The sequence below is a fragment of the Osmerus mordax genome, chromosome 12 (assembly GCF_038355195.1).
Source record: "Osmerus mordax isolate fOsmMor3 chromosome 12, fOsmMor3.pri, whole genome shotgun sequence".
Lineage (NCBI taxonomy): Eukaryota > Metazoa > Chordata > Actinopteri > Osmeriformes > Osmeridae > Osmerus > Osmerus mordax.
The window spans coordinates 11,918,433-11,932,752 of NC_090061.1; the positions used below are offsets into that span (position 1 = coordinate 11,918,433).

The window sequence follows — 14,320 nt, forward strand, 5'->3', positions numbered from 1 at the left end:
ATTTACCAGTTTCCTTAAAAAGTGCCTCTCGGACACAAGCAGAATGTGTGGGTGAGTTTAACTTTAGATGTTTTGAGTTTAGTTACGTTTTAAAATGTTCCTTATACAGTACATTGTCTTGTCAAAAAGATGATATTCTGCTGTGTTCTTCTAAACATTTTTGCCTATTCATATGTGCTAAAGTGTTTTACATTTTTTGTTAAAATGCTTTGCCAGTTGAAAGATACTTTTAAATATTAATAAGTTGAATTGTTTAAATTATTAACGTAACATATTGGTGTACTTGTTTATTTTTCATTGTGTTTATTTCTCCTATTAATCTAATAATGAATTTACTATTCAGCACACACAACACACACATACACAAAAACTGTTTACTGCATAACAGTGCATTTCTGCTTTATAATTTAAGAATACTGTACTGTGTATTTTACATTAACCATTATTGTTGTTTAAACAATGTTGTTGAACCAACAAAGGGAAAAAAAAAGCATGGAAAGTCATAGAAATGTACGACCGCCAACAGTTCTATCTTTGGAGAGGGTCTTCTTTAATGTAACCAGTAATTAAGTGTTTGGAGTTTCTTGACTGTTCTACAACTGAATTATTCAATTTTCTAAGAAAAACTGGGTTCAATTGATTCGAGTGTAATCAGTACACCGTATATGAGTGCCTGAGAACTTGGTGTCGTTGACGTTATGCTCACTAGATGGATCCCTAAATGGATCTCTCCAGCAAATCCAATAAGATATATATGGCAAAAACTGTTTTATTTCATGTGTGTTCACATTATAGATTTCAGAAACAGCCGTCTACGGACGAGCAATAACATGGTCAGTGGCAGCTGACATGGGACCTTGTTGCAGGTCATAATTTGGGGCAGGTTAGTTTGGTATTGGTAACCTTTCTTGGGACAGAGCCCTTTCTCAAATGGCCCGATATTGTGGATGATTATTGATTGTTTCCACAAGATGTCAGTGTTAGGAGTATCTCAATGGGCTCTCCAACAAACAATGAAAAGAATGTCTGCCTATAATACCAGGACTCTTTCAGTGCATTGCATTTCGCTTGACAACCATGACTTAAAATTGGCATTAAATTGAACTGGTTTCACTGGCCTACTGCTGACTTGTTGATGTATTAGTCATGTCATATATGTTCATCATAATGGACATATTTCACTGCAAACTATTTATGTAAAAGGTCTGAACTTGAGATTATTTTTATTTGTGTTCTGTTATTTTTTTAAGCCATAAGAATAGATGCATACAAATGTGTTAGTTCTGCCTGTCTGTCCTTTAAACTGTGGAAAGCATCTCTATTGGTCTGCTCAGCTGTCAAACACGGATGTTTGCTTCAACGTTAGCGAGGTGGAATTTCCCAGGTTACAGCAGACCACTTCCGCACTAGCTAGATGTCTTGTTTGGGCAGACGAAGCGGCCACTGAAGCTGAAAGGTAGTGGAGCTAACACAAACTGAAGCTCCTTTGTTCTTATTTTGCCATGACATTACCTATCTGATGACTGTGACATTGTGTTGGACAGGGAAAGGTTTTGAAGCAGACTCTTGATTTGTTGTGATGTAAAGGATCTGCTTGCTGGTTATATGCTAGCTAAATAGCTAGCTACTCAGCTTGCTGCAGTGCTGGCCGGCTAACCAGTTGCGCTTGCTATATAGCTAGCTACGTTAGCATTCAGTCCTATCTCGAGTCTCTAGGCTATCTGATTTGCCACATACATGTTTTTATCAGTGACATTTAAACGAGAAACAGTAAGGGCGAGCTTTACTGATAGTGTGTTTATCTACTATACTAAGCAGGTATATCGCTTTCACTTTTATAGTGCCAGTATCCTTTGCCTATGACACCGACGATGAGCTCGCAGCTGACGCTACTACTAGGCTAGCTAGTAGCGGGCTTGGAGACAGAACGATGCTCTTTACGTGAATCAGATTGTGATAGCTTTTTAGCCAGAGCTTTGTTAGCCAGATAGCACTAGAGATAACTAGCTAGCTAATAATACGATGCTCGCTTGCCATGTCCATCTCTAATCAGGTAACGTTACCATAGCTGGACTGGATACTTCTAATCAATAATGAACGAGGAGAGAAAGAGAGGCCGAAAAGACAAAGTGGTAAATTCACTTCATGGTGCCTAAGCTATGCTTCCCATCCCGTCTGCAGTACCATCGGCTCTACATAGATGTGCAATTATCATGTTTACTGTATCATTGTGTAAAGGCTTTGTGTTGATTGACAGCTTGAACTGGCATGCCATGTACTTGATTCTCATCTCATGCTGGCTATATTATTTGGCTGCTGAACTCGACCGTGTTTTATTATGACAATGCTGACTTAAAAAAAAGGCTTCATCTTTGATCATCTTGATGGAATAATGGTGTTGCCTATTCTAATTGTGTCCTGAAATAGATTTGCAGAAGTCCCCTTTGATGGCTGGCATTCAAATATGTCCCTTTGCATTGTAAATGGTGTAAAGCGGGGAACAAAAACAAATATGTTGTGTTACTAATATCTCTTTAGGGCTTTTTTCTCTATGGATAGATGCCATGTGTTCATAGTAAAGGTAGCCTAAACATCCCTTATTTGTCCATTTTTTCCCTTTCATTCTTACAGTGCCAGGCTCAAAGTCGGGCTAATTATATACTTTGCAAGTCTAGGGCGTATCCACCATGACAACAACAAGTGACCTTTATGTTTTGTCTCCGCAGTTTAGAGCTCCGTGCCTGGTGAGTGAGGCGGTGGCGATGGAAGGAAAGGGCCCGTACCGCATCTATGACCCGGGTGGGGGTGAGGCCAAGGCCAGGGAGGAGGCTGGAGGGGGCAGCAGCTACCGGCTGCTCCTGGAGGAGAACAGCGTGTTGAGAGAGAGGATGAAGGGCCTGAAGAGCTTAGGTAAGACCCTTGGTCGAGAGCTGGGTTGTTAGCTCATTGGAAGTGGTGTGTGTGTGTGTGTGTGTGTGTGTGGGGGGGGGGATCTGAGGAGACAGGTGTGGGAAACGGGTAGATCAATGGAGCTGAGCATCATCTTATCTTGCTGATGGCTCTGCGTTCCCCAGTGCAGTACTCGTGCTGCCCACATAGCTGGGGACAGAGGCTAAGCTAAAGTAAATAAACATCCAGCGCGAGGGTTCGCTGCTATTTCAGATGTGAACTTTACTATTTATTTGAATAATTGTAGCTGCAAAGGTTACAGGAATGACTTTGTTTACCATGAATACGAGGCCCACATTTACTACTGACAGGAGACACAATTCTGTTCTGTTTATCATACAAATTTATATTTCAATGTGTCACTGAAGTGTAACTTTGACAGCAGCACACGCCCCTGACCAGACTGACGTTGTGAATCATGCGTCGGACACGGTTTTCTGAGTTGTGGTTGTCTTTAGGTTGGAATGTGGTGAAACCTGATTCAGGTCTTTGGCAATGCGCTATCATGTAATGCTTCCATCGAATGCCTTTCCTCTGAGTGTGTCTAAGGGGCACAGTCATGAGTCACCGAAAAGGCAACAGCTTCGGTCTGTTGATGTCCCACGGCAAATCTATGCTGCCTAACCAACATGATAGTTGCTCAGCTGACACGAACGCTGTTCAACTCTGCGTCCGTGTTAGAATGACTTGCCTGTCATTCTGTAGGATCTAATAGATTAACAAACATAAGACAACAAGAAATTCACACCTGTCCGCTTCTGACGAGACAAGAAAGAAGGGGATGAATGAATGAAGGGGAACTTGTGCCACTTAGGAGAGCTTCTGGAGGAGTCCCAGTCCGAGGCGAGCAGGCTCCGACAGCGGGTGGAGGAGCTGGTGAGAGACAACGAGGCCCTCAAGTCCTCCACCTCCAGCTACGCCACCAGCTTGTGTATGGGTGGACCCATCCAGACGGAAACACGAGGTACGTGTCGTCCACTCTGGTGGTCAGACCCGATGGTTTTTCCACCATCATTATATACTTGTCGATTTCCGACGTTATTGATGGCTTTTAATACAATTCTTTACCCTGTTTAGGAGTGCTAGCGATTAATCGAAAACAGATTTTTTTTAATGACTGAACATTTTTTTTAATGACTTCCCTACTGGTGTTTTTCCCTAATTATATGACCATTTATTATGGTTATTTATTGTTTTTATCTTGTTCCCCTGTCTCAGAGATCATGACTTAGCTGTTTCTCCCTGTCATATCACCATGACTCATGCCTGTCTAACCTTTCAGCTCAAGGTAAGCCCCTGGGTGCTGACCAGAGAGAGACCCAGTCAAGCCAGGCAGGAAAGGCTCTCCAGCCAGAGCAGCCCTGTGTGAGTACAGGCACGACACTCTACCAAGAAGCCTTTAATGGCAAGGAGATAATTGTGCTGAAAGTTTTGAATGTGCTCCAGATGCATATTTTCGAAGCAGGTTTGCACAGATGACTGGATCAGTGCATCCTCTTGATGTGTTCCCTGGAGTTTTCTAGACTCATAAAAGTAGCTGAATGCCATTTTCTTTTCTTTTTTTCGTCTGCTTTGTCCGTCCAAACTGAAAGTAGCTAACATTCATTCTGAACAGTTAACTTAGGTGTTGGGCTTTGAACCCTGGGGACTTTTTATACGTTTGTTTTAAATGTAAGACCTGTTGACCTGTTTGTTTCCTGTAGGAGGGTTTGTCGGAATTTGAGTTGGTGAATATGGAAGAGAAGGCCTCGGATCAACAAGCAGTAAGTACCCAACTTCCTAGGTCACCCTAACAGCTGGGGAATGTTGGGTAAATATTTAGCTTTACTTGTAATCCAAACTAAACTATACAAGCTATACATTCATAATAGCTGTCAATTGGATAAAAGAGTAAAGAAAAAGAAACAAACGTATGTGATTTGAAAAGAACTCCTTTAAGTTTCCTTTGCTGTGAAGCCCCTCCTCTTTATGGCAATTTCTTCCAGATAGGAACATGTTCTGTACAGTGACTCAACAGCAAACTCAATACTGGTAGCTCCACACTGAGTCAACTGGGGGAAAGTCCAGGATTATTATTGCTGACCAGAATCACACCACTGACACACACTCACACACTCACACACACACACACACACACACACACACACACACACACACACACACACACACACACACACACACACACACACACACACACCTACACACCTTAAGGGAAAGCCTTAAAATGAAAGAATAATTGTGAAAATATTTTTCAACAGGTGTAGGGTTTTACTGTGTAGTTTTTACTATATAGGCACTCATAAATCAGGAACCGCAGGAACACAACAATAGGCACCCATTTCCCTTTGGCGCTGATAGAACAAAGACAAATTTCTTGGGCTAGAAGAAAATACGTTTTGGAAAGACTACCTCACTCTGGAACTGGACCTCCTTCTATGTTGGGAGTCAGGTGGCTGAGCGGTTGGGATAGTAATCAGAAGGTCGCTGGTTCGATTCCCGGCCGTATAAAAACGTGTCCTTAGGCAAGGCACTTCACCCTACTTGCCTCGGGGGGAATGTCCCTGTGCTTACTGTCAGTCGCTCTGGATAAAAGCGTCTGCTAAATGACTAAATGTTCAAAGGATGATTGTGAATGTAGGCTACACTTCTGACCATCCCAGCATGGTGCCATGGTGTGTCCGTACTGAAGGCTGAGATGTTTGTATGTCATCCCCACCCAGCACAGATGGAGCGACTGATGCTCAAGTGTATTTGTTTTGTTTGTTAACTACCTCCAGACCGGGGCAGGAGCGGCACACGCACCCCAAGAGAACATGGAACTGGCCAGCCAGCTGCAGAGACTGGAGAGCTCCTTCAGTATCTTCGCCGAGGAGTCCAACCCCAACCAGTTGCTCGCTCACCTGGGCCGCATGGCCGTGGAGTTCCACCACCTCTCCTCCAAGGTCCAGAAGAATGAGCAGAGGACTTCTCTTCTACAGGTCAGAGAGACGCAGACGGGAGAATGGAGACCTCAAGTTTGACAAACAGACCAGGCTGTTAGAATGACTACCTGTAGCGCGTTGTGTGTCAGAGAAAAGACTCATGCAGAACTGAGTAGGCTTCAGTTTTACGTAACTAGTGGAAGTAAAAACTACCCAAGGACAGTTCCCGCCATAGTAGCTGACTGCTTTCAATACTGGAAATTAAGTTTTCTGGACAACCATTGGCTGCCAGGTTGATTCCTCAAACATGACAGTTATTTTGAAATAGCTGTTACTGTAGCATTTATTGCAGAATCTCCAAAAGGACCGAGAGGGAGGCAGTTGAGGCAGTGTGTTTTGCAGTGAGAGAGGCTTGTTTCTGACCCAGTGGTGTTTTCCTCTCTCCAGACACTGTGTGAGCAGCTGAGGCAGGAGAACAACGAACTTCGAAAGAAAATGGAGGAGGATCTTCAGTACAGGAATCGAGACTTGGAACAACTCAGGTGACTGTCTTTCCTCCTGACTTTTGCCTTACCTCACCTCCCCCACCCCCTTTGAAGACGGGTGTTGTTGTCTCTGGGCCAGATGATGACTCACTCCGCTGCTGAAAGGACTTTCACTTCTCCTCATCTTTTCGCTCATATAACGTCCACGACCACCCCACTCATCTGGAGTATTTTCGTTTTTTGCCGCGGCTGCTTTCAAAATCACCAAAGTGAACTTTCTACATGTTGGATTCAGATTCCCTCATGGAGCCTGTCCCAGTATGTCTAGTGCAGAGCTTTCGTTTTTGGTAGAGGACTGTTCCAGTATTCCCCCTTGTCGTATCATAGGCTCTTCCCAGAAGAATCCTGCTGCTAAGCGACTTTGCTAGGCTCTAGGGTAGGTTTCTGAGTGCTGAGGCTTACTGTCTTCTTCTCTCTGTTCAGACAGGAGAACCAGAAGCTGAAAGAGCTGGTCACCGGGGAAGGAGCAGCTCCAGCGGAGGGTGGTGAGCCTGCCGAGGCCAAAGAAGAGCCGGCCAAAGAGGAAACGCCCAGTGTAAGATCCAAGATGGAGGTTTCCACGCCGCAGAAGGTATGAAGATATCACCCGAAAGAACGGGTGTTTTGTTTGTTGAAATACAGAGTGAATGCGTTCTGAGAGCAGAGCGTGAGAAGCTAAATGTTCTATTGAACACCAGCGGTCGTTTTTGGTTGACGCACTCTCAATGTGTTTAGTTCTGTCTAGTCAAGGCTGGCCCGACCCAATAAACAAACAAATCATTTGTTTGGGGCCCAGCGATTGGTTGGGCCCCAACAACAACAAAAACATATATTTTTTTTTTTTAAAGGGCCAGCCCTGTGTTTAGTTCTGTGTTTAGAACTGGGTAGTTCTTTTTGGTGTGTTTGTGGAGAGGTGAAGGGAGATTCAGGAGTGTTTCACATCCCTTCAGAGTGGGAAAGCAGGAGAGAGAACTCCAACCAAGCCGTGTGAACCGGAGGTGTACGAGAAGAAGATCAAGCTTTTGGAGAAGCAGAGAAAGGATGTGAGTGCTCGACCACATGGGAGAAGTCCAGGTCGTTTTTTCAATATTATTTTATGGACTCATTCTGTGGAGAAGTTCTCACTGGAGTTCTTGTCGTGGTTCTTTCCCCCCTCCTGTCAGGTGCTGGAGGTGAACAAGCAGTGGGATATTCAGTGGAACTCCATGAAGTCCCAGTTTGAACAGAAGGTACGATAACGTCCATGTATTGTGTAGGTTGTAGGGGTGGAACGGTACACTGAAGTCACGGTTCGGTTCATACCGCGGTTCAGGCATCACGGTTCGGTACGAGTTCGGTACAATGGAAGGAAAAGAAAAACAAACCAGGTTCCTCTACGAGTGAATACGGCGCATTGAAGATGACATGTCAATTCTGATTGCGTCAGTGATTTTTTTTGGCCCTGTATCTCGTTCCAGTGATTGGCGCACCTGGTGATGGCATCGGATGCAGTCATTTAGAACACGCTCTTATCCAGATGCGTTATATTTGTTAGCATGTTAGATGTATTTCCACTCACATACCCCACAACTGCCGAACAACACCGACACAAAGGGCTTGTCTTATCCACCACTCTCTCGCCTGTACTACTGTAACTGAATGGGAACCGAAGTTTTCCCAAGCTTGCGACCTTAACTCTTGTGCTGCCTTCGGGTCATATGACCCAAAGGTTCATAACGAACCATCATTGTTTTTACCCAATACAAAAACAAATAAAAATAATGTTCTTTTAACCTTCGCAATGTGGGGGGTCTGAGACAGCCCAACGGTTAAAAGAAAATGCTTCACTTTGTTTTTGTATGCGGTAAAGTTGTCGCAATACGACGGTGGGTCACAATGACTGATGGGTCAGAATGACCCGAAGATAACACAAGGGTTAAAGAGGTTGGCGGGTCCTCTATCTCTCGTGGGTCGCCACCACTAGCCATACTCGTCCTTAGTGCTGCTAGCTGACTCACGGCGGCGCCAATCAGAACTTCAGAGCTAAAGCGGGGCAACAGATTAGGTGTCCCTAAAGAACACGAGTATCTAACAGTAGTTCTGCATTACATTAATGAATTTACACGTGAGTTTTATTTATTTTTCTACCGTGTATTCTCCGTGTAATTTCATGCACCGAACCGTGACGCCCGTACCGTTTCGGTTCAATACGAATACATGTACCGTTCCACCCATAGTAGGTTGGGTGGAGTTTATCACTGCCCTGATCGCAGGGCAGTTTCACAAGTAGGCCCTGTGGTGGCCTGGGTTCTCACGCTCCCAGATCAATGCCAGGAGACGTTATTGTAGTGTAATCAGCGACTGGTCTGCCTCCACAAGATGATACAAAACTGAAGCCAGGTTTAGCTTCATGGTGTTTCGATAACGATATTCAGGAGGACTCTTTTGAAGTGCTCTTTACATCAGACTGTGCGCTCATATGGTTAGAAAATGATGTAGTGCAGTTTGTGTGTGTGTGTGTGTGAGCGAGAGAGAGATGGGTGGAAAAGGTTGAGCGGTGCGGATGGTACAGACTGTGCTCTCCGACCACAGGGCCTTCTCACACCTCAGCCAGAATTCCCCTCACCTCTCGGCAGTACCCGCTGACTTCCTGCTGTGGTGCAGGCCAACACATACACACACACACACATACACACACACACACACACACACCTACGTAAACACACACACTCCCACATACGCTCATCCTCCCTCACTTCCTCCCACACTCAAACACACGCAAATGCGCTCACACACACACACACACACACACACACACACACACACACACACACACACACACACACACACACACAAGCAAACTCGTCTGTGGGGACACCGTGTAACCCTCCTCACACAGCTTTCCGTTTGCGTCACCGACGTAGGGCTGCACATTACACATAACAGGACGCGTGTGTCTGCTTCAACTGTGTTCTCTATGGAATACATATGAAATATCTCCCTTTTGGCCCGATCTGCATTCATATTTCAGTTCTGCCTCTCTAGCTGTTTGTTTGACAGTTTGTTCTTTTGAATATAATTGCAGTGAATGTGATTGCAGTGAATGTGATTGCATTCAAATGAGAATGTTATGGCACCTCCAGTAGCTGAGTGTTAGCTAGGATCCAGATGTGTGTGTGTGTGTGTATACTGTATGTGTGTGTGTGTGTGTGTATACTGTATGATTGTGTGTGTGTGTGTGTGTGTGTACTGTATGATTGTGTGTGTGTGTGTGTACTGTATGATTGTGTGTGTGTGTACTGTATGATTGTGTGTGTGTGTGTGTGTGTGTACTGTATGATTGTGTGTGTATGTGTGTGTACTGTATGATTGTGTGTGTGTGTACTGTATGATTGTGTGTGTGTGTGTGTGTGTACTGTATGAGTGTGTGTGTACTGTGTGTGTGTGTGTGTGTGTGTGTGTGTGTGTACTGTATGATTGTGTGTGTGGTACACTGGCTCCGTTGGGGTTCCCTAGGGTTCACATCTTGGGGTTCCCCTCAGATCACAGACCTCAGGCAGCGCCTTGCCGACTCCCAGAAGGCCGTGCTGGAGCTGGAGGCGGAGCGAGAACAGCGCCAACGGGACTACGACAAGAAGCTGCTGCTGGCCAAGTCCAAGATCGAGAACGTGCAGGTGAGGAACACCGTGTGGGTGTGTGTGGGTCCGCGCCCAACACAACGCTGCCGTTGTCCCTGACATGTCTGTACTGAGCGCAGCGTGTTTGCTTTCGCCTCGTCATTGTTACCTGGATCAATCAAAGGGTTGTTATCGTTTCTGGGTTGAATATAGCTCCTGTACTTTCCCCAGCACTTATCTGCTGTGACCGTGATGATTTTTCTGGCAGCGCACGCTCTCTGTGGATCCCAGTCTGGTCTCAGGCTGTCGTCACCTGGATTGGATCTGGAATGTGATCTGTGATTCTCTTTTGAAATAGCTTGCACCGTGATGCCTATCTACGTAATGACACGTCACGTTGGGAACAATTGAAAGATGTGGTGTGGCGAGCCAGAGCTGAAACCTTTTAAGCACCCGTCCCTGGGCTTGTGTGCGCTAAGTGAGTGTGTGGGTGTGTGTGCGTGTGTTTCAGGGGGAGAAAGAGTGCTTGAACTCGGAGACGGTGGAGCTGAAGCAGAAGGTTCGGTACCTCCAGGACCAGCTGCTGCCCCTCAGCAAACAGAGAGAGTACCAGGAGAAGGAGATCCAACGCCTCAACAGGGTCAGGACCGTGTGTGTGTGTGTGTGTGTGAAGCGTGTGTGTGTGTGTGAAATGTGTGTGTAAAGCCTGTGTTTTTTCTGTCTGACTCTCCATCTCTGTCAGGCTTTAGAAGAGGCCCTGAATCTACACCCCCCCTCCTCCTCCCAGCAACCACCTGGGCAGGGTAACCACGGCGATGGGGCCAGCAACTTGAGGAAGCAGGAGCTGCTCACACAAATTGCAGTGCTGAAAGAACAAGTAAGACACACGTGAATACACACACACACTTTCTCATACGCACAAACAACAACAAAAATTGCTGAATGCACACAGAACCAGTCCTTTGTTTAAATTCCGTTTGGTCTCAGGTAAAGATCTTCGAGGAGGACTTCAGGAAAGAGAGGAGCGACAGAGAGCGGATGAACGAGGAAAAGGAAGACTTGAGGCGGCAGGTGGAAAGACTGCAGGGCCAGATGACTAATCTGACTAATCAGGTTAGCCACGCGCACGGATGTCACAATGTGACTTGTGTGAGCCCTCGAACCCCGTTTCACAAAACATGCACCTCGAAGGGACTGACCCTGGGGTTTGTTTGGTTTACCCCCCAGCTTCACCAGGCCCAGAACGAGTGTCAGAGAGAGCGCACGGAGCGCTGCAAGCTGGAGAGACTGCAGATGCAGCACCACAAACAGGTAGGTACTGGCTGGACCCCTTCTACCCAATCCATGTCACCCTCACTAGGGCCGGTAAACCTAGAGCAGCAGCACCCCCTTGTGGCCAGAAAGGGATCCCCTCACAGAGAGAAGGAAACTCCACCGTGCTCAAAACACAGGACATTACATAGTCTGTACTGCTCCATGCTCCATCCACTCATATGTAGTAGGAACAACAGGATATCCTGACAAGTGGCTGGTGGATCGTCCATCCATACATCCATTGGATGGATAGTTTAAAAGTAAAAAAAATAAATAAAGAAACAGACCCAACCCCCCCATTCCTCCACACCATGGTGGGGTGGCCGTGGACCCCCGTCCTCATCAGGACAGGCATACGTCCGGCTCAGTGACCCCTGCGCTGAGCCGTCCCTGCTCTGGTCCCTCTGTGCAGGTGGGGCCCCAGGGCCTGGAGGGCTGGCCCGCCCACTTCCCTCCCCGGGCTCCCAACGCTGCCGGCGCCGCCGCTGCAGCTGCCGCCGCAGCCCCGCCCCCTGGACGAGACTTCCAACCTGTCACCCCGGTAAGGGTCTCTGTCAGGCCGCCCGTCGAGTAGCTCTGGCTGGGCTGCTGACCACCCCCGAGCCCCACCCAGCCTGGCCCATCCATACCTCTTGCAGTGGTGGGACTAGACACCTGCATGCAGACTCGTAGACTTCTGGAGGGCCCCAGTCTAGGTTCTAGAGTGTTCCTCGACCTGCAGGGGGACAGGTGCTTTCTCTTGCTCTCAGGCGGGAGTGTGAATGGAGCCGGACGTGGTTGTCAGAGTGGTTGAGTGCGTGTGTGTGTGTGTGCAGGGTTTGACGCTAGGCTGATGGGTGCTCCTCTCTCCCCCCTCAGGCGTTCCCCTGGCAGTCGTCCTTCCCCCAGCCCCGGGGCCCCCGAGGAGCAGGGGAGGGCTCCCGGCCCCCTCCGGAGAATGCAGGTACACCCATCCGGCCATGGCTTTACGTCTCTGTTTGTGCCTCAACTCTCTCTACCTCTCTCTACCTCTACCTCTCTCTACCTCTACCTCTCTCTACCTCTACCCCTCTCTCGACCTCTCTACCTCTCTCTCTTCCTGTTCCTGTCACATCTCTACTGTTCTTCCACCTTACGCCTTCTTTAAAGAGCTGTGCCGCCCCCTCGTTTCTGCAGATCAGTCCACAACGGCAGGCTTTGGGAAAAGGGAGCGACAGAACATCGACCCTGGAAAGCACTAAAAACATTCTGCCAGCTGGGGTAGTAGCATGAATAAGTTTGTTTTTGAGTTGACAAGGTGTGATTTCAACTATAATTTTCCTACTGAACTGTAGATATTCGATTGTAATGTTGTTTATACTTGCGTTTTATAAGCCTATTTGTGAAACACTGTTTTCTCTATTCTGAATATATATAAATATATATACATATTATTTAGATTTTTTTAACTATTGTTTTTGAAGACTCAATATTTGCTTCATATGATTCTATGCAGGAACTGAAGTCATTTGTTGAATAGGTTGGAATTATTAAATACATTTTCAGACGATATACCTATGTCATTTTACCATTGCATAGGTTTTTGTTGGAGCCATTCTCCAACGGAAATGACAGGATTAGCTGTAGGCATTCCAATAATGCATAATCATATACAGGTACATTGCCTTGGATTTTGAGTCATAGAAATTGTAATGTGAATGTTTCATTTAAGATGATTTGTTCTGTACCATTGATGTTCTAGAACTGTACCATACGTGTAACTGTTCAAAAGTGATTGTTGAAATACTAACATTTTGGGAAACAAGTTTTGATGGTATCATACCAAAAACATGGTTGTGATTATTGATAACTTATTTTTAATCTACAGTTTTGATAGTTGCATTGACTACATGTAAAACCATGGTCTTTAGTAATGCTGTTCTTTCTATGTCGTTGATGTACTCCCAATATATTGTAGCTATTGACATTGTATGTTTGTATCTAACACATCAACATGAACCCACACACCTAAAACTATTTTCCTTCTCATGAAACCACCTGATGGACCTAACCTCATTATATTCCAGCATTTTTCCTTTTGGCATAATTGATTTGTTTACATACTAGGATATTTTCACGTAGCCTGAGGGAGTTAGTCCACGCACGGGGGGGTCTGCAGCAGAGCGTTGCTGGTTTTGGGCTAGCCATGCCGTGGCACAGTAGTGTTGAACAGCCTCCTTTCCTCACATCCTCTTCTTACCTGCTACAGTAGCTACTTGGACCATACAGATGCTTCAAAGACCTGTCCAATTATTAAGGTTGATCTTAAACGTTTGGTCCAGATAGTGTTGTATTCCTGCATTGTAGCAGCTGTTTGAATGTAATGTTTATCCCATACACAAAGGGTGCTGTTGACATGTGAAACATCCATGTCGAGTGAGGAAGGGAAGCTGTTTACTGCTGCTCAAGCTGCAGACACATCGCCTCATGAAACCTGAACACCTCTGAGAAACTCTGCCAGGATGTCTTTGGACGGTGACTGTCCAACTACCTCCAAGGCCAGCATGCTCACACTGACCCAGGCCTGCCCGACTGACCTGTGAACCAGCGTGACCCACTGTCAAACTAGCCCACAACTCAAGTCTCAATCCTCTCCAACACAGGGGCGGTGGCCACTGTCTCCATAGTTAAGGAATGCAATGTTTCTCCTTTGAAAATAGTGACTAGCTGACGTATATGTTTATGTAGACCCTGCCCCAAGGGGTGCGAAGAGACATCAGATGATGGGAGTCCTTTTTCTTTGGGTGTAAATACGCTAGGACAAAACTAGCATGTTACTGAATGGATACAAATAATTCCAAATTGGTCCAAGTTGAATTGAGACAGAAGATTTGCACTTTGAAAGGTATGCTGTAATTACTGGCAGTTGTATTTTCCTGGTTTGTAGTTTTGATTCTTTTCCTTTTTTGCAGTAGGCAAAAGCACATCTTATGTGAAACTTTTTGTATTTGACTGGCTTAATAATTAAATATATTCTAAATGTCTTCTAACATTTTTG

The 14,320-nt window shown here is 45.8% G+C and overlaps 1 protein-coding gene across 4 annotated transcripts; it reads left to right on the top strand.

Moving 5' to 3' along the window:
• Positions 1–32: 32 nt before the first annotated feature.
• Positions 33–14,312, top strand: tnip1 (TNFAIP3 interacting protein 1). Of its 4 annotated transcripts, none has more exons than XM_067248074.1 (18): positions 33–51; positions 2,727–2,910; positions 3,764–3,913; positions 4,232–4,314; positions 4,653–4,712; positions 5,727–5,927; positions 6,318–6,412; positions 6,839–6,986; positions 7,345–7,437; positions 7,558–7,623; positions 9,916–10,047; positions 10,502–10,630; positions 10,733–10,867; positions 10,978–11,103; positions 11,218–11,301; positions 11,717–11,845; positions 12,163–12,247; positions 12,460–14,312. In XM_067248074.1, exons 2-18 carry the CDS (start codon positions 2,763–2,765, stop codon positions 12,522–12,524), a joined length of 1,929 nt encoding a protein of 642 aa, XP_067104175.1. In that variant the 5' UTR covers positions 33–51; positions 2,727–2,762; the 3' UTR covers positions 12,525–14,312. The 4 variants fall into 4 exon arrangements, with proteins under 4 accessions (XP_067104175.1, XP_067104174.1, XP_067104173.1 ...); XM_067248073.1 differs by lacking the exon at positions 33–51 and adding an exon at positions 1,389–1,456; XM_067248072.1 differs by lacking the exon at positions 33–51 and adding an exon at positions 2,017–2,132.
• Positions 14,313–14,320: the final 8 nt, after the last annotated feature.